Raw genomic sequence first — 20,185 nt, forward strand, 5'->3', positions numbered from 1 at the left:
GTGTCTTGAATCCTAACCTGTGCCCACCCATCTCTGGGTGTATAGCATTGGGCTTTCTGGGCATGGGGTTGTCTCCAAAGGAAAACTTGAAGAATTACATTCCTTGAAGGGTTTAGGGTCAGGGACCTCCTTAGCCTCTCAGATTGCAACAGTCTTCACATGTAGAGACTCAAGACCTTAATATCTTGCCAGAAAGAATCTCCATAGTCCCTAACTACAAGACTCCCTTTTGTTTTGACAGCCCTTAGCTTTCCATATCTATATTTTGCTTGCCTCCTCACTTTATATACATAAAACCACTGTGAGATAGTTTGAACCTGATTTCTTGGGCCCATTTTAAAGATGGAAGGTGGATAGGAAGAGGAAGCAGGTGACAAGAAAAAGAATATACACACAGAAAGTGCCTGCCCCATACCAGGTTCTGCGCTAGGTGCTTCTTATTAGTACATCTAATGGTAATGGTAGATATTACAGGTTCCATTGTTAAATGAAGAAACCAAGGCTCAGAGAAAAGCAAATATCTAAGATGGTCAGTGTAGAACTGGAATGCAAAGCTCTGACTCCAAGCTCATTCACCATACCCAGAGCCCAGAGAAAGCAAATGACTTATCTTAGATCACACAACTATTTAGAGCGGAGATGAAACCAGAGTCCTTGAGCTGAATGCTCCCTCTACCCCAGACAGCACCCATGATAATGGTATAGTCAGGGTCACCCATGAACATGTGAACACATGTGACATGTACTGAGGGTGTTGCTACTTCTGCCACTAAAGCCAGAAACGGCCCCTTCCTTGGGCCAAAGACCCTGAATTAGGGTCTTACACACTATTCATCTTCCATGAACCCTCTGCCCTTACTTTATTCCTACTGCTTTTTTCTATCACCCTCCAACAGTGTCTTGCCAAATAGCCAGACCATTCTCAAAATCCTCCCAGAGAGGAGGACTCAAGGGTAGTTTAAACTTTTCCAACTGGAGGCCAGTGAGGTGGCCTCTGGGGCTGAAGGACATTTATCATTACAGTTACTCCTCACAACTACCCTATGAGAATGGCAATCCATCCTCATTTTACAGTTGAGGACATTAAAAAATTTGGAGAGAAATAAAACAAATGTGCCAAAGGAGTCACAGGCAGTTAGGATTCAAACTCAGCTCTTTTTGGTTAAAAATGTTCTCAGTCACTGAGAACCAAGAGGAGAATTAACAGCATTGCAATACATACTAAACCAGACACAAAAATGACCACATAGATTGGAGACCCCACCCTGCCCACCACCTAGTAAAACAAACCCAAGGAGCCTAACAAACACCAGATGGGGGTGTGGGGGGATACAGAGAATACACCACCCCAATCTTGGGAACTCTCATGTCTTAGCCCTTGGTGTTCCTAACAGCATCCACACCCTATATGGAAAGTTACTTCCTGGCTATGGGAAGAGCTGGGGCAATTTTAGCATGTCTGGGGGTCTGGGGATCTGGGGAACCAGCTGGCAGACTGCAATGTGCAGAGCAGGGGCATCTCTGCCTGGGACTCCTGAAGTCCCCACCTCTTGCCCTGCTAAGCACAGATGCCGGTCTGCTACCGCACTTTCTGTTTGGAATCCTCTTCTGCAAGCCTGCGTTCAATGCAACTGGCCTGGCTGACGCTGCCTCACCCCAGACAGGCATCAGACCTGATGAAAATCTGAAGCTTGTGCCAGGACAGGGACAGCCATTTGAAGCCCTCATGACCTATCATGGGGCTGAAGTGGTGTGAGTAACTATATGCAACCACTAAGGACTGAGAAATCACAACTAGCAGGGATTAAGCCACTGCCTAACTAGGAGGGAGTCAGTTGCCTGACCACTGTTCCTCCCAGCCTGCCCCTCAGGAAGGTATGGAGAAGGCTCCAGGGCTACATGTTCCTCACTCACCTCCGGGAGGCCTTCCCTGACTCCTCTTCCTTGGGTCTCCTCACCCTTCAGCAGTCAGCTCTCTTGGGCACCGAGGGAAGACCAAGGACCTTCCAGGGCTAGTCCACCGCAGGCCTAAACAGAAACACATAAGAAATAACATTGTGACAAATGTAGTAAGTGTCCCCCAGATTTCGCGACTGGCTGGAGTCTAAGACGTTGCGAACTGCTCCACGCCTCCCCCCCCCTGAGCGATCTGAGGTGCTAGAGGCTGCGGCCGGCTCCCAGCGGGGCTCTGGGAGGAGGGGCAGGTGGGCGTAGCGCAGCTTCCGGGGTGGCCCCTCTCCCCACCGCTGTCGGACCCCGCGCGGCCACCGCCTTGCTGCGCCGAGTTGGCGCGCACGCAGAATAGGTTGCGCTCCGGGGGCGCCGAGCCCGCTGTGCCCGCGCGTAAGGCCACTCTGTCCCGCTCGGGCCAGCCTCGAACTTCGGGGACTGAAAGCCGGGGTAAGGGAGCGCGCTTGAGACAAGGCCTGTCCCTTCACCGCGGCCCGGGCCGGGAGGGGGATCACCGGCCTTTGGCAGCGGCCAAGCACCCACCTGCCGAGCGAGAAGCCCGCGAGCGCTCGGAGAGGCCGCGGGAACCAGGCCCGCCCTCCGCGGGAGGGACCTCGGCGCGGGGAACGGCGAGGAGGGGCCGCGCTTACATGTTTGTGCAGCGCCGCTTCACCTGGCCGCGAGTTTGATTTCAGGGTGTGGCCTCAGGTAGGACATAGCGAACGCAGAACAAGGGAAAAATCGCGCAGGGGTGCAGGGGCAGCAAGGCAAGGAGCCCCGCTGCCGAAGGAACGACCCTTGCCCAGCGCTTTCCCTCCAACCTCTTGGCTCCAGCTCCCACCTACCCTGACACGGCCGCTCCCATAGCTGTCTGCCCGCCACGCAAAGACCCGACCTGGATTATCCGCTGAGCACCGGCTGGTAATTAACTCATTAATTTATCTTCCAGATGCACGCTGTGGAGCCGCAGGCCCACTCTTTGGGACCTAAGAGGTGCCGTGGGTGCCACCCACACATCCTGGAGAGCCCAAGCTGCAATCCTAAAACCTGGCACCTTGGCCTGTCTGCCCCATTCTGAATTGTTCTGGGATAACCGCCTTGTACAGGCAGAAGGGCAGGATTTAAAGGAATGCAATTCCCCATCACACCTTGTTTAGTCCTGTCAATGCTCTGGCCTCTGGATTCCAGGGTGGGAGACTTTGGGGGACTGAAAGCATCATAGGAGCACAGAATCCTGAAACAGAGGAAGGGGTTCATACAAAACCTCTCCGTTTCTGTCCCAGAGCCAGCATCCCATCCTTGTACCCAGCAATGCCCTGGTTTAAGATCAGAATGGCATTTCCGGTGACTCATTCCTGACTTCCCATTTGGGGTAGGTTGGGACAGGTTACCCTGCTTCTTTGGGACAGAGGATAGATTTTATGTTGAGCAAAGGGGTTGGGACCACTTGTCTGTGTCTAATCCAACAAGGAAGTGAGAAGACTCTTATTGTCCTCGACTTGGGCCCCTAGAGAGGGCTGGGTGCTGGCTGAGTGCTGAGGGGATTCTGGCTTGGAAATTCAGTACATCTGGACCCCAAATGGCTGCCTTCAAGTGGTGGCTGGGTAACTGCCAGTGTCAGTGTGGAGATTTTTTTTTGTGTGTGTGTAATTAGGATTGAATTTTGGGGTGCTTAACCACTGAGCTATATCCCCAGTCCCTTTTTGTTTTGAGTCAGGGTTTTATTTTGAGACAGGGTCTCACTAAGTTGCCTACCACCTCTGTAAGTTGCTGTGGCTGACCTTGAGTTTGGGATTCTCCTGCTTCAGCCTTCTGAGTTTCTGGGATTACAGGCACCAATGTGCCCAGTGATTTTTTTTAAAACCCTTATTGGTTACCTCAGATTTAAATTATTGAGGTCACTATTCCCACATAATTTTGTTCACTGATTCTTTTGACTAGGACAATGCTATTTGTGGATAAATCATTACATTGTGGGCCCTATTACTATGCATAGTTTAAGACTTCCACCAAATAGAAGGTGATCCATGGGAATTCACCAGTCACTAACCAGTCTGTACTCTATATCTTTCTACACCAGAAGCTCTGATGCCCTCAGCTTCCCTAGGGAAGGCTTTGTGCCAGGTAACATTTCCTGGTCCTGTGTTCTAAGGAGGGCACCCCAACACAGAGATGAACATTTAATTTCCATTCTTCTTTCCTTACTGTATCTCCTTCTCCTCTCCTCTGTGTCTTTTCCAGGTGTATCCTTTTTTCTTTCTTTTTTAAGTTGTCAATGGACCTTTATTTTATGTATCTATTTGCAGTGCTAAAAATGAAATCCAGTGCCTCACACAAGTTAAGCAAGCACACTGCTATTGAGCCACAACTTCAGCCGGCAAGGTGTATTCTTTTTCTTTTCTCTGACTGGACACTGTTGGCCTGATTCTGTTAGACAAACCATGACCTCTGGTGGCTGCCCAGGAAGCTGACTAGTTAAGGTCCATGCAAGGAGGACAGGGCAGGTGGTACAAGTATGGCTTTCCCCACATATTAGTTATCCAGGAACATGGATGTGGTGGTCTAATACTGACTTTGAGAATTTGGATGTGCTGTATAGAGGGAGGAAGTAGAGATTAGTTGCTAAGAATTCAAAATGAACCACAAACCAAAGTTAGAATGAAATGTATTATGTGATTGAATTTAGAATCAACATCCTAAATTACTTTATCGTGACTCACAAATGCACATGTGAATTATTTTCTTTTAATATAGATGCCTATGTACCAAAACCATAGTTCCAAGCACTACCTTTGAACTATAAAAACTACAGTAAGTGTGAATATTATTAAAAATGAACTGGTATTTAATTTATTTGAATCCAGGATTGGGTATCCCAGAATAACTACTGGATAAGTCCTTCACCTTACATAGAGTAAATCCCAGAACCCCTAGATTCTTCCCACCTTGGGAGAAAACAGTTGGGCTTGGGTATTTAGAGAGGCACAGAGTCCTGAAGGAGACTGACCCAGATTAATATGCCAGATGTGCCAGAGAAAAAAATTCCCATACAAGATATGAGAGTAGACTAGAGAACTCTTGGGCCACCATAGTACCACATTTCTGAACTTCCAGTCCCTTCTACATGTGGTTCAGGTGCACGAGGTTGGATGTTGCCCTACATATTGGGATGACTAGGACATACAGGGTGGGTCCTGAGTGATTAATTCCTATGTGTGACTCTCTCCTCTCTGATCCATATGCAGCTCAGCTCTGTTCAGGAAGAGAGCAGAAGTGTGGTAAGTGTCAGGAGCAGTTTTGGGGACAACACTTCCTCCTGTGTTCCCATGCCTCTCTCTGGCCCCCTTCCATACTGAGCAAAGGGATGGGGCAGGCACATGCCCCTCTGATGAGCCTTGTCTGCTGGCTGAGGGAGTTTTCCAGGCACTGCCATTCTATACACTGGCCTGGAGCCCTGGACGCAGGCACCAAAAACAGACATTTCACCGTAGATGGGGCTTTTGGAGCCTTGCCTGCTCTGGGGCATTGGCTGGCCAGCATGGTCTGCAAGGGCCTCTGGGCAGGCCCAGGGTGGGGCAGCCACTTCCCAGTGTTCTCTCAGACTGTGGTTGTCAGAACTGTTTTAACATCTGAGCACTAGCAGCCAGGGCTGAGAGCCCAAGTTAGGGCCAAAGAGGAAAGATATGGATCAACTTGTGGTTTAGAAATACAAACACATTATCCTCTCTCTGCACCTTTCTGCTCACGACTTGAAAAGCTTCCTGGGGATCAGGAACCTGCTAACAAGCTCTCTTATGTCTTACAGGGCTCCTTCCTCTGGATGCCTCTGCTGTCCTTTGATAATAGTAACAATAATGCCTGCCAATTACTGAACACTTCTGATGGGTCTGATGGGCCCAGCCCTGTGCTAAACTGCACATATTATCTCAATCTTCACAGGGATCCTTGGATATAAGCATTATACTATTGTTATTCTTGTTTTACAGATGAGGAAACTGAGGCACAGAGTGGTTAAGGAACTATCTTAAGATCTCATAATTATTACTATATACAGAATGTTTGTGTACCTCCCAAATTCTTATGTTGAAATTTAATCACCAATGTAAGGGTATTAGGAGGTAGGGCCTTTGGGAGTGATTAGTTCATGAAGGCAGAACTCTCATGAATGGGGTTAGTGTCCTTATAAAAGTGACCCTGGAAAGGTCCCTGGCTCCTTCAGCCATGTGAGGTTATAGTGAAAAGAGCCATTTATGAATCAGGAAGTGGACCTTCACCAGATAACAAATCTGCCAGCATCTTGATCATGGACTTTCCAGCTTCCAGAACTGTAAGAAACAAATTTCTGTTGTTTATAAGTCACCAGTCTATGGTATTCTGTTTACAGCAGCCCATTTGGACTAATTTGGACTAAAGGACTAAGCTAGAATTTGAATCTAAGTATTGAATTTGAATCTTGACTAGCACATGCAAGGCACTGGGTTCGATCCTCAGCACTTCATAAAAATAAATAAAGGTATTGTGTCCAACTACAACTAAATATATATATATATATATATACAATACCTTTCCTTTATTTTGTTTTTATTTTTATGTGGTACCAGGGATAGAACCACATAAAAATATATATTGGCAGGTGCAAAGCTCCAAGGCCTGGCAGGCTTGGCAGGCAGCAACTGCCAGGCCCAAGGAGCCCTTAGGCAGGAGGGAGGTAGTATCGAGACTGTAGCCCATTTGTCTCTGTAGACTTATAGCATGCCGTTAGCCTCAATTTCTTGTCATGCATAACTGGAAAGAGCATCTCCTCCCTTGGGAAGGTGGTGGAGTGATGAAGTCTAGAGCATTAGGGTACAGGGATCCTGAGGACCAGTGGCTCCAAACAAGGTAAGCATAGCTGCTGAAGAGTCATGAAGAAAACTCCTCTCCTCCACCTGTGCACATGCATGAATAAACACATATACACACCTGCCACAGGGAACAATCAAACTCAGTTTGGTATACCACATAGCAAAATCCCAGGATTCTTCCAAAAGACAAGGCTACCACTTGCTAAACCAACCCAACAGGTCAATCCACTTTGGATCCCAGAGAGAAAACCCTGGCCCTGTCTAGGGCCCAGCTAGGTGTTTGGGAAAAATCCATGGGTTCCTGCCTGGCTGCTGGACGGATGTGTCCTGCTCATACTCTGAACCACGACAGAGAGAAACTACTATTCTCAGAATCTCAAGCCTCTCTCTGCCTGCCTCTTAAGTTCTGAACTGTACTAGGTTCTTCATGCTAGTGGGAATAAATGGGACTACCCCATGAAACACAAACTGGTATCAAGGGCCAAGCTTGCCTCATAGTCCCAAAGAGACCTGGTAACTTGGGATGAGCTGCTCAGATGCAGGGATCACTGCAGGCTATGGCACCCTTCACAGATACTTGAGGTACATGCTGAGCTGTACTGGGAAGGTTTGGGGAACAGAAAGAGCCACCTCTGCACTGAGGACAGTCATTTTGTAGACATGATGAAATCATTTAATATCTTCTCACAGAGCCAGGGTTGTGGCTCAGTGGTAGAGTGCTTGCCTAGCATATGTGAAGCACTGGGTTCTATCCCTGGCACCACATAAAAATAAAAACAAATAAAATAAAGGTATTATGTTCATCTACAACTAAAAAAAAAATTTTTTTAAATTACAACTACTCTGCAGCCCCCTGCTCTTAACAGCTTCCAAAGTTCTATCCAAATGTCTTTTGCTGGCATTTTAGCTCTCTGGCTGGCATTATTGCTGGCAGGGGGTAATCCCATTTATTCCCACTGGCATAACAGCTGGAAGCCTCCTTAAAAGGAAACTCTTCATTGTCCTCTTCTCTCCTGAGCCTCCAGTAGCCATTCCAGGTCTGAGGTTGGGGCAGGGCAGTGCCATGGAGCCCGGGGCCTGACTTTCAGGGAGGACAGGAGAGTATTGGGGGAGCAGAAAACCTGTGCCTGACCAGGTAAGAGCCAAGACCCAAGTTTCAGGGGAGGAGAGAGCCCAAGGAAGCATGATTTTGGCTATCCAAGCCCCATCTCCAACCCAATGGGCAGAACACCTTAGCTCTAAATGCACACAAGCTGCAGCTGTGGGCTCTGTGGCCTTCAGGGAACACTGCATCTGCCCTGGATCAGTGTTAGAAGGCATGGCCTGTCTGCCACTTAGTTAGTCTGTGCTAGGCTGCCATCCCCTTTCTGGGTCTTTCCTTCCCCAGCTCTGTTGCACACACCTTAAAGAGCCCTAGACTATGACAGAGGTAGCTGGCCTGTTGGGACATTCCTGTGAAAGCTGACATGGCAGGTCATGGTCACACCACTGTCACACCCTCACCAGTCACCAGTACAATAACCCGTGTAGGGTTGGTGGGTATCTGGGGGCAGCTCCTCCCTGCCACTCTGCCCTTTTCCTCCATAGGAGCTCTGAACATCTGCTTAACCAAGCCTGGTGTTCCTGCTCCTAGGCCTGGTTCCAACCTTCCCTAGGACTGAGACTTCCACATCTTCCCACCTTTCTGGATCCCAGACAGCTTCCTCCAGCAAGATCCACTCTAGTGGAATATAAAAGTCTTCTTGTCCCACCTGAACCTGGTGACAGAGTGAGAGGTAACTGCCCTCCTACATTTGGGAACTGACATTTGATGTTATCTAGTACACATTTAAATTATTGTCTAGGGGGCCTGGGGATGTGGCTCAAGCGGTGGCACGCTCGCCTGGCATGCATGCAGCCTGGGTTCGATCCTCAGCACCATATACAAGCAAAGATGTTGTGTCCATCGAGAACTAAAAAATAAATATTGAAAAATTCTCTCTCTCTCTCTCCCTCCCTCCCTCCCTCCCTCCCTCACTCTCTCTCTCTTTTAAAAAATAAAAAATAAAATAAATAAATTATTGCCTGGGGTTAAAAGTATATACCAGTGAGAAGACCACCTGAGGCAGAGGGCCTCTTGTGTGCCTCCCCACCCTCTTCCCAGACTCTCTCATGTCTAGACACTGTTATTATTCTCTTCTTGGGTTTAAGGCATTACCAGTCTATGGTTAAAATGTAAGATGCTACCTGGGACACAGAACTTGATTTATTTACAAATTAGTTAGATCTGTTTATCAGAAAGTGACCCAGTACTGGGGGACAATTCTGTCCTTGGGGAGCCCTTGGTTAACAAGCATAGGCTGGGTTGGGACTCTATATTAAACAGGGTGCAGGATGGGAGAGCAGAGACAGGAAACATAGAAAAGGGATAGGGCCACTGCTCTCAAGCCATCAAGCTACCTAGCAGTTCTTACCTGCTCCTGTGTGGGGGACCTATTGATGGACAGGCAGCCTGGGCAGTAGAAGAGAACTGGGCACAAATTGGAACCCCTGGTCCTGAACCACCCCTTGCCCCGACAAATTAGCAGTGTCATCTCAGTACTTACTTTCCTTCTCTGGGCCTGTTTCCCTCTGTAAAAATGATGGGATTTGGACTAGACATTCTCAGAGGACTCCCTGTGGCTTGAATGTGCTGTAGCAAGCAATCTGAGATGACCAGTTCCCTTATGGTAGCCTTTCCTCCTCTGAGCTCCTCCCTGCTGACCTGGTACTGTGCTGGGCCATACAAGGAGACTCTGGTGTAACTGGTCCTCTAACTCCCTTTACTCCTGTGCCTTCCTCTGCATAATTCCATATGGAGCCTTATTTGAAACTGAAAGAAAGAAAATGGAGCTGGAGATGCTCCAGGCTAGGGAGCTGAACCACAGAACCAGTCTACCCGGTTTTAACTCTACTGCTGCCATAATCTTCAGGAGCCCCTTCACCAGGCAGGCAGGCAGGCAGGCAACAGGAGACCTTGACCAAGGTGACTGGTTTGTTGCTATTTGCCCTGGGGAGAGTGAGCTGGGTCCTGCTGCACTGAGATCAGAGGCCAGAACAAATGTACCACATACCTGCACTTTCTGCACCTGCTTCTCTGAGCACCAAGAAAAGCCTCCTCAGGTCCTGGGCAGCCTAAGTATGTATGAAGGACAAAAGTCTGCTTCCACCTACTTGGCCTGAATGGACTGAAGCTGTGGGCAAACCAGAGCACAAGTCGATTATGACCAGGGCAGAGACACCTGGATTTGCTGATCAAGGCACCACTTTGGCAGAATAGGTTACCACAGAGAACCCACAGGTGTGCAAAAGTAGTCATCATTGTTCCTCTGTAAATACTTGGGTCTCTGCACTGCCTGATGTGTCATGATGAGGTTTTATAGAAAATGCTGGCCAGCATGGGTGTTCCTTTGTAGGAATGAGGCCCATGTGACCTTTTATGTAGTTATAAGGGTACTTTTTTTTAATATTTATTTTTTAGTTATCAGCAGACACAACATCTTTGTTTTTTTTTTTTTTTTGTATGTGGTGCTGAGGATTGAACCCGGGCCGCACGCATGCCAGGCGAGCGCGCTACCACTTGAGCCACATCCCCAGCCCCCCTTTTTTTTTTAAACATGATTTCGCTCAGAATTTGAAAGCCTGTTATGTTTTGGGTTTCACTTTTTTTTTTTTTTTTTAGACTGAGGGATTGCTTTTCCTAAATTCATAGGACAGATAAACTTTTGGTAAGAAAAGCAAAGAAAGTCTGAGACTGAGCCTTGTGATTACTAGGCATTTCCAAGTCACTTGCCACAGTAGTCAAGGAGCTCTCAGTGCTCTCCAACTCCAGTCCCTCCACATGCAGCACCTCCAAGTTTTGTGCTTTAGATGGGGGTCTTTAGAATATGGTTATTCAAGGAATTGTGGATACCATGTGACAAAAGAGTCCAGGTTCAAACAGGAATGGGACCAGGGCCATACCCAGCCTTTACTATGTGCAGTCCAGTCCAAGTATCCACATTTTGAACTCCAGACCCCCATAAGGGGGTCTAATAGTCTTAAGTAGCCAGGCACATGTCTATAATCCCAGCTACTCGGGAGGCTGAGGCAGGAGGATTCCAAGTTTGAGGCCAGCTTGGGCAACTTAGAACCCCCATCTCAAAAAAAAGATGGGGAAACTGAGGATGTGATGAGTGGTAGAGTGAGCCTGGGTTCACTCCCTAATACTAGAAAAAGAATTAAATCTTTAAATTAATTCCTGAGAGAAACTCAGTGAGTAAACAGTTTGCTACTGGAAGAAAAATGGACCTGGTATTGCAATTCTTCCTAGCTTGGATGGGCATAGATCTACCAGCATTCTGAGAGCTTCGCTTTTCTTGAGGGAAGGGTTCTTCTACAGCTACCTCCTCCAGGAAGCCTTTCCTGATTCTCTTAAACAAGGTCTTTTCCTCATGGCACCTTGCTCCTTCAGTAATCTTAGCAGCACCCATATTGTTTTACTTAATGCTGTTTCAATAACCATATCACATAGGTATTATAATTATCTTTGTTGAACATGTCAGGAAATCAAGACCTAGAGACATGAAGTAACTTATCCAAGTCACCAGGAAGAGGCAACGCCAGGCCTGAGGCTCATCCTGCTGACTACACTGTTAACCCCATCATCCTGTGTCTTACTACATGATGTATCTCCCTGAGCACTCATTTTCCGCTAGGACCTGAAGATTGAAGCTTCTTCCACAAGTGTTTTTCATTCTTTTTTTTTTCCCCCTTTGGTCCATCTGAAGTCTATGTTAAGAATCATCTTCTAGTATTGGTTTAATTTTATAAATTATCTGGACTGGATGAGTCATGGCTGACAATTTCAGTGATGAGTTTGGGGCCCAGAGTGGGCGGAAGGACAAAGCCACCCAGTTACTGATTGTGGCTCTGTGGTTCAGCTTGTTTCTGGTGGGGTTGACCCCATGCTCAGCTTTCCTTTACATTGCTCTATCAAAGGATTATAAGTGTCCCTGGGGCAAGAGTTCTGTCCCATTTATCTATCAGCACTTTTCCCCACCACCCCTCTGGCCACCAGTATTTTGTACTTAATAAACACACAATCCCTATCATGGGCCTGGAAGTCAGGTATCCAGAAAAAGCACTGACTGGATCCCACATCTTGACAAGTGTTGTGGTCTGAATGTGTCCCCCAAAGTTTATGTGTTGGAAAATTAATCCCCAATGCAACAGGGTTAAAGAGGTGAGATCTTCAAGAAGTGTTTGGGTCTTGAGGGCTCTGCCCTCACAAATGAATTAATGTCTTTACATAAAAGTTTATTACAAAATTGAGTTAGGCCCCTCTCTCTTATTTGGGGGCGGGGTTACTGGAGATTGAACCCAGGGGTACTTAACCACTGAGCTACACTGCAGCTCCTTTTTATTTTGAAACAGAGTCTGGCTAAGTTGCTTAGGGCCTCACTCAGTGCTGAGGCTGGCCTTGAACTTTGATTTTCCTGCCTCAGTCTCTGGAGTTGCTGGGATTACAGGTGTGGGCCACTGTACCTGGGGAATTAGGCCCTCTCTTGCTCCCTTCACTCTCTTGCCCTTCCATTGTCTGCCATGGGATGATACAGCATGAGGCCCTTGCCAGATGTGAGCTTCTCAATCTTGGATTTTCTAGTCTCCAGAACTATGACCCAAATAAAGTTCTACTGCATATAAATTACCCAGTCTCATGTTGTAGCAGCACAACAGACTAAAACCCAGGAAAGATAAGATTCCCTTTACCTCATATCTCCCATTTCTCAATTTAGCTCCCTCTGGGCCCTAGGACTGAGTTCCCATGGGGGTAGAGGGTGTGTCCTCACAAGGCACAGCCCTCCAGGACCTCTAGGATGGGCTGCTACCCTGCACTGAGTGGGGTTTCCACAGAGCAGGCCAGAGCCCTCCACTCCTTCCTAGACCACCAGCTAATACCCTGCTGGTTTGTGGTTTGCCTGCTGCTTACGAGCCTCTGCCATTGTGCCCACCAGTTGGATACCATCACTGTGTAGTTCCATGTACCTGGAGGCCTCCCAAGTTTACAGTCACTTTTTTTTTTTGGTACTGGAGATTGAACTCAAGGACATTCAACCACTGAGCCACATCCCTAGCCCTATTTTGTGTATTATTTAGAGACAGGGTCTTACTGAGTTGCTTGGCACCTTGCTATTGCTGAGGCCAGCTTTGAACTTATGATCCTCCTGCCTCAGCCTCCCAAGCTGCTGGGATTATAGGCAGGCACCACAGTACCTGGCTAGAATCACCTTTTGAGAGGAAGAAGGAAATACTGCCACGGCTGGGTCATTTTCCTCATCCTGGAGCCAGGTGTAGGAAATACTTATGGGCTCCTTCTGACCTTGTCCTATGTATTCTTCCAGGATAGGAGACATTGGAGGTTATCCTCAGGAGTGAATAGTACAGAGTGGGCTTTGCCCTGGGTGGAGACCCCATTAGTTGGTATCTACCCTGTGCCTGTCCTGTCTCAAAGAGCTCAGAGAACTCAAAGAATCAATCTGTTATTGAGGACTAGATTGACCCTACTACCCTTCTCAGGGATGAAGCTTCCACACAAATCAGTTTCCAGAAAGGCCTGCTCCTGGTGCCAACCCTTTCCTGGTGCTTTTGTCACTAAAATTCCCAGGGCCTAGTACCAGGACCATTACAAGGAAACCTGCCTAGAGAGGCTACTTGCTTGGCCCACAAGCCCCAGTGCCCCCTAGGTTAGCCCCCAGGCCCATAGGCTAGGGACCACTGAGCTTTGAATTGGTCCTCTACTCCTCGATCCCATTTCCTATCAGAACCAGCTCAGGGAAGACCCTAAGCAGAAATGCAGGAACCTCTGACCTTCTCATGTAATGCCAGGGAAAGAGCAAATGGGAGACTGCACTGCATTAGCCATGCAGCTTTGGGGAACCCATACTTTATAATCCCCAGTTCACTGAGCCTGATGTCCCTGAAGCCCATGTGGCCAGTAAGCCTGCAGGAGAGGTAAGGAGCCTGAGGCCTGTGAGGAGGGAGTACACTCAGCCAGGTAGCCCCCTGACCCTGGCCTGACACTGAGTTTCAGAGTCAGAATCTGTACCAGGTCAAGCTCAGTGAAAGAGCATGACTCAGAGCCTGGGACCCAGCGGACGGACGCTCCATAAATATTTGTGGAATGAATACATGAGGGGTGAGATGAGAGGGGCCTCCTGTAGGGGCATCCTGGTAGCACTGGCTTGGCCTAGCCCATGCAGGAAGTAAATACAGGCACTGCAGAAACAAGCCTCTCTCCTGGTAAGGGGGCCAGAGGCCAGTGTGGATTGGGCTGTTTCAAAATCCACCTAGAGAAGGGTGGCAGGTTGGACAGAGCATGGGACTCCTTAGCCCAAGGACCCATAGCTTCTTCAGGAACATGGAATCAGCCTTCCTGTCCTAGGTGGGAGTAGCCTCAATGCCTCAATCCCCAGTCCCCAGTTCTGGAAGCCACAGCCTATAGCAGCAGCAGGAACCTTACCTTGGCCGCTTCTTCAGGCAGCTGGGCCTCACTCTCTCCCACTGCAGGCTGGCACTTGTCTGGAGCCCAGGAAGCGGCGCTCCCTTCAGGCAGAAGAGGAAAAAAAAAAAAAGGAAAAGAAAAAGAAAACCTCAGTGCTTTTCTTGCCCAGCCTCTTCTCCTGAAGGCTCCTGTTCGGTGTCATCCTGCCTTTGTGGGCACACAGCCTCCCTCCCTCCTGCAGCTTACTCACCGGTGTGCCCAAGAGGCTGCCAGCTGTGTGGGGGAGGTGGGACCCACGCCCCTCTGCCTGACACACACTGGGGCATGCCCTGTGGGTGCCAGGGTTCCCAGATGTGCCCTGGCCAGCACCCTTCTCACTGAAAGTGCCTAGGAGATCAGCAGGGGCCACATAGGTGCTGATTAGCCCTGCATGGGAGAGTGACAGGATTCTTGGTAGGAAATTGTTTCCTTGGTGCCCAGGGCTATCAGGAAGAGGAGGGAACTTGTGGACTAACCAGGCCCCTGGTGGGTTTTGCTCCCATCCTTGGCCAGCCCCACTGGACCACTTCCTACCTTGGCATCTTACTGGGTCTCTGTTCTGTGGATCCAGAGAGGGCCTAGGCCTAACCAGCTGGCAGTTGCTCCTCACCTGCTCAGGCCATGTGCTTGGTGTCCCTCTTCCCAGCACCGTCTAGGGCCTGAACCCACCCACCATCAGTTACGATAAACTGTTATCAAGTCCCCATCCTTAGCTCTTTGCTGGACACAGCTTCTGTCATCAACAGAGAGATGACACACTCTCAGTCACACAGCACTCACTCTCTCACACACATTAGCCCACACCCAGCACAGAGCCACCTACCTGCACAGGCCTGCTTAAGCCAATCCAGCTTCACTCTCCGAATGCCACTGTTACCCTAGAAGTCATTCATTTACAGAAACATCTCATGAGGCGAGTTCAAAGCCAGCCCAAGAGAACTGCAGTTGGTGTGGACAAGACTCCCCTTCCTCTCTTGACACCTCCAGAGGACACACTGGCAGCCTGATCACCATGTCTGCTATTGCACTCTGCCAGCTACAATCTCTTGGCGGGCACCCCTGGCCCCCACCATGACTTCTATATCCTTAGGGAGTAGTGGCAGATTCACAGCAAGACCCATCTTCCTCCAAGCCAAGGTAGGGAGGGGAGAGATAGAAGAGGCGGGACTCAGGTGCAGCTCCAAGTTTTCAGCTCCCAAAATAATTAAATGCAAAAAGAAAGGAAGAAAAGCTCTGGCGGGTGGGTGACTCAGTGGCGGTGGGCCGGCTTAGTCACCTGAATGGCTGCTTGTGGCTCCTGGCACGTCAGGAGGGGAGCAGTGCCCTCCCCCACCTGCTGTGGACAGCAGCTGCTGTCAAAAGGAGCTGGCTGTGGAGCCCTGGCGTGTCCAGGCTGCCTGGCAAGCAGCCGGCAGCTCCCGCCTTGCTCAGGGCCCGGCAGCCAGGGTCTCAGTGTGCCCCTCCTCCACCGTGCACCCCAGCTCACTTTGAGATTTCTCCATTAAATCCTCAGGCAGCAACCTGCTCGTTTGGGGCGCGAGCTGCTTCAACGTTGCTTGGCAATTTTGATATCGTCGGGGGTTGCCATGGGGAGGAGGGTGATGTCATTGACACAAAAAACCCACTGAATTTACAAATCAGCTGGGGCTGGAGCTATTTATAAAAACACATTTTTTTTTCTCTGCCTTCCTTTAAGGAGGGGGAGGGAGAGGAAGTGCTGCCAGCTAGGATCAGGGTGAGCCTCTTGTCCACCCTACACTTCCCCCACATTAGTTGGATCTCTCTGACTCACCCCCAGCCCCCCAAGATTCAGAGATGCTGGACTCAGGTCTGGCAGATGCTGGGCACAGCTGGATTAAGCTTCCTTCTCAGGGTCTCCTTCAATTTTGCTGTGAAGAACAGCAGGGCTCAAGTTGGTGGGGTTGGGGATGGAAAGGTGAGTGGGGGAGGGGAAGGCAGGATGGGGACCAGTGTCCTGGGTTGTCAGGGACCAGAGGCAGCCACTCTATAAGGCCTCTTCATTTCCAGGTCTCTGAGCAGGAAAGGGGATTTTTGCTGGCAAGGTGGCTTGAGCTTCTGGGTATGTGTACCTGTCAGCTCTCTAAAAAGTACCAGGTGAAGCATGGCCTTCATTATGCCCTCCTCTCTGAGCCTTGAGTCCTCTTCACTGGCTCTTTTCTCCTCCACATGTCCAATTGTGTGGGGGCCCAAGCTCCAGTCTACACCCACTGCTCATCTCATCCCTGCACTTACCCAGGACTAAGGCTGTCCTTTCAACTGTTAACCTGGCAAATGCTCACCCAGAGCCTAGGTCACTGCTACGGTACTGCAGGTGCTACCTGGCTGTGGGTTGTGCCTACTCCAAGGCCCACTTCTTTTGACAGCCAGGTGGAAAGTCAGGGACTCTTATTTATTTATTTATTTATTTTGGTGGAAATGTAATTGTCAGGGACTCTTCTTTATACAACTTATTTTTGAAAAACTATTTCTTGATTTTTTTTCCTATACTGAAGTGATGTGATATTTGGTCAAGAGCCCAGACTCTGTTTTCGTGGTATTGAGTTCACATCCCAGGTATAGGATTCACCAGTTGAGTGACCTTCGGCATGCTCTTAAACCTATTGAACCACAATTTCCTCATCCATAAAATGGGGATGATTTCACCTCACAGGACTGTAGGAATTAAATAAACAAAGCTTCTGGCATAGGAATCGCTCACCCTGAGAGCTCAATAAACATTAATTTTCTTCTCTGATGGCCTGACTGTATAATTTATTGTTCATTCTTATCTACCCACCAACTGGTGGCAGGTTAATCCACTAAAACCATAACCCCAGTCACCTCCTGTACAAAGGTCTCAAGCTGCACACATAAGACATTTTGGGTAAATTGCACAGTGTTGGATATCATGGCATTAAATGTAAACACTTCAATTAGTGGTTACATGAAATATTTTCTTATTAGGCTATCGGTTCCTTTTGTATTTCAACAAAACTTTGTGAGTAAACTTAATCATAAACAATTCACTTCTGCTCTATCTCACTAATGATCCAAGAAATGCAAACTAAGATAGAAGGAACTTACCATCCCCTCATCATATGGAGAAAAAAAATTCAATAGGTAGGACAGTGAATTGGTACAATTACTTGGAGGGCATTTTACAATTTTGATGAAAATTTAAAATGTGCATCCACTTGATCCAGTAAATGCACTTCTAGGAATCCACATTAAGAAAGAATTGTAGGCCTGCAGTTGTAGCTCAGTGGTAGAGCACTTGCCTAGCACATGTAAGGCACTGGGTTTAATCCTCAGCACCACATAAAAATAAATAAAATAAAGGTACTGTGTTCATCAACTAAAAAAATAAAATTAAAGAAAGAAAGAAAGAATTGTATATGGGCCCAAAGATATCTGTAAGAAAATATTCATTGTAGTGCTGAGGTTGTGGCTCAGAGGTAGAGTGCTCACCTAGCATGTGTGAGGTACTGGTTTCAATCCTCAGCAACACATAAAAAAATAAAATAAAGATATTGTGCCCACCCATGACTAGAAAAAATATTCATTGTAGTATTATTTATAACTGTAAAAAACTGGAAGCCACCAAAAATGTGCATCAGTAACAATGATAATTGAGAGAAAATACCAAGTTGCTGAAAAATGTGATGGAATAACCATATATTTGCTAAAAATAAAATATATTTATACACCTGTAAGTTTAACAACAAACCGTTCGTGGTAGTTATCCCAGGGGTTGGGGAAAATGAAAGGGATCTTTTATTTGACTTTTAATATATTTGCATTGTTCAAAATTTTCAGTGAATGTTTTTCTATTTATAAAATACAAAACTAAAAATAAGTAACAGTTAAAAACACAAAATTAAAGACTAATATAGAATCCAAAGATCTGTGAAGAGTACTTAAAACTTGCATATTTGAACATTTTCTCCCACAAATTCCAAGGCAATGAAGGGATATGAATAATTCTTTTTCTTTCCTCTTACTTCTAAATTTGAGAAATGGTATGTTTAGAGGGAAGGAAAATACAAAGGTGTGAAGGAGCTAATGGGGCAGCACATAGTTTATTACATTAAATTTGAAACAATAATTTACTCAGATAATAATCACAATTATTCTCTTTAAGAAATACAACATTTCTAAGTTTCTGCCACTTGTTAGGAAGCAGGTGGAAATTCTCAAAGAAACTATCAACAATGTCACAAATCAAGAAAAATCATGCCTTTTCCAGATTTCTGCTACAGTATCTAGCACAAAGAGATAACAGTCAATGCATAAAAGAAACTGAAAACAAAACAAACCACCTCCTCTGGCTCTGTAACTGTCAGTTTCTCTAAATGCCATCCTGGAGAATCAAACCCAGACCAGAAGCCAGGAGAGCATGGGATCGATAAGCATCCAGACTGACTCCAGTTTCCAGAGACTGGACAGCTGGTGCTCACACCACCATCCACCTGCTGCATCCCTCTAGCACATCACTGCTTCTTTACCACTTCTAATAGATTTCAATTCCTGAGTATGATAATCCGTAATTGTTGATTCTTTGATTCCTTTTTTCTTCAAGGACTTCTGGAAACTATTGGTCTGTGTAAACAGCCATGTTGCATGGTTTTGTAATGTGATAAGAGTATCTGCAAATTTGAATCTGTTTTTGTAATAGTATGTACTGAGGGGAATCTATTAGCCATAAGAAGCAGCCTGGTTGCAGATGCAAGTGCTCAGGTAACCATGGTCCTGGGTTAGTAGTGTGCCCTATGCCCTCTATTCCAGCAGAGTCACTTCTGCTAACCCCAGGAGCCTCTGAGCGCTCCAGGTCAGGAAAACCAGTATGGTGCTTTGGCATAAAGCAGTGGCTCATGTAAGCTTTGTTGAATGAATGAACGAACACTGGAAGAGGTTCTATGCTCTAGCCATTCTTAATTAGAACCCATGAATCACAGAGCTGAAAGGGACTCTAGCCACTCCCCTCCCCCTACAGATGCCATATACAGTCTCAAGAGATTAAGTGACTCAGCAAAGCTGCAGAGAATATTAGAGGCAGTCAGGACTGGAATTTAACTTTCCCTTCTCATAGACCCCAGTTGATCCTTTTATTGCCAGTGTAAGCCCATTCTAGCAGCAAGCCCTGAATGTGATGTATCTGTAATTCAGTCAGCGGCAGTGGCAGTGCTGTCACCGCAGACATTTCTGTCTTTGAATTTTGGCTCCCAGGGATCTGCAGCAGTGTGAATCAGCCACAGCAGCATTCTCACATTTTCTCAATGTTCTTTTGCTTTGCTTTCTTCTGGCTTTGTGAATGGACATACACTTGTAGATTCAAGATATTTGTCTTAACTGAACCATTTTGGTGAATCAGGCTCCCTGTCCCATTGCATGGTTTTTAAAAATCTTTTGAGGATGTGTTTGGAAAGGCCATGTTCACAATGAAATACTAAAATTTGCATAAACTAAATGCTTCCCAAGTTTTCTCAAATAACAAAAATGTTTAGAAACAAGTGGAATGCCCAGTGTGCCAGAAAAAAAAATCCCCTTTTACTGACAAATTTTCTAGATCTTTAGCTTTCCCCCCACACTTCCCAACCCCTTTACACAGGTCTTTCTGATGGCTGCGAAGGGCCTGTCTCTACCTGCCCCACACTCCTCAGAGCCTCTCACCACAGGGCCAGGAAGGGAGGTGCTTGCTTTATCCCCCACTACCCAAAGCCAGGGCAGGCTCCTGAAAGGAGGGGCTTGGATTAATGAGCAGGTATTGCCTTTGGAGGCCTGTGTCCTGAGCTCCAGAACTGGCTTTACCAGGAGGGCTAAGATGGGCTGTTAGGAGAGGTGCCTCCAGGGT

General features: G+C 47.3%; 2 protein-coding genes and 1 long non-coding RNA gene across 8 annotated transcripts in view; 1 reads left to right on the forward strand and 2 right to left on the reverse strand.

The window, feature by feature from the left end:
• Pak6 (p21 (RAC1) activated kinase 6) overlaps nt 1-3,224 on the reverse strand; it is a 22,785-nt gene extending 19,561 nt beyond the window's left edge. Inside the window, exons 1-2 of one of the 4 annotated variants that reach the window (XM_078049818.1) lie at nt 3,099-3,224; nt 1,915-2,028 (exon numbers count right to left, since the gene is read on the reverse strand). The gene's annotated coding sequence lies outside the window, so the exon portion shown is untranslated. The other 3 variants (XM_005316395.5, XM_078049819.1, XM_078049817.1) reach the window with 3 other exon arrangements.
• LOC120886887 (uncharacterized) lies at nt 2,150-12,498 on the forward strand. Of its 3 annotated transcripts, XR_013438835.1 has the most exons (4): nt 2,150-2,871; nt 4,705-4,761; nt 5,196-8,569; nt 11,357-12,498. It is a non-coding gene; the product is annotated as an uncharacterized LOC120886887 (long non-coding RNA). The 3 variants fall into 3 exon arrangements; XR_013438834.1 differs by having other exon boundaries at nt 4,705-8,569; XR_013438836.1 differs by lacking the exon at nt 4,705-4,761.
• The window catches only part of Bub1b (BUB1 mitotic checkpoint serine/threonine kinase B), an 86,810-nt gene continuing 76,537 nt past the window's right edge, over nt 9,913-20,185 (reverse strand). Inside the window, exons 23-24 of the mRNA XM_078049815.1 lie at nt 14,314-14,396; nt 9,913-10,006 (exon numbers count right to left, since the gene is read on the reverse strand). Coding sequence (XP_077905941.1) covers nt 14,342-14,396 — 55 coding nt within the window. The 3' untranslated portion in view covers nt 9,913-10,006; nt 14,314-14,341. The remainder of the gene's footprint in view (nt 10,007-14,313; nt 14,397-20,185) is intronic.

This window comes from Ictidomys tridecemlineatus, chromosome 5 (assembly GCF_052094955.1).
Source record: "Ictidomys tridecemlineatus isolate mIctTri1 chromosome 5, mIctTri1.hap1, whole genome shotgun sequence".
NCBI classification, from domain to species: domain Eukaryota; kingdom Metazoa; phylum Chordata; class Mammalia; order Rodentia; family Sciuridae; genus Ictidomys; species Ictidomys tridecemlineatus.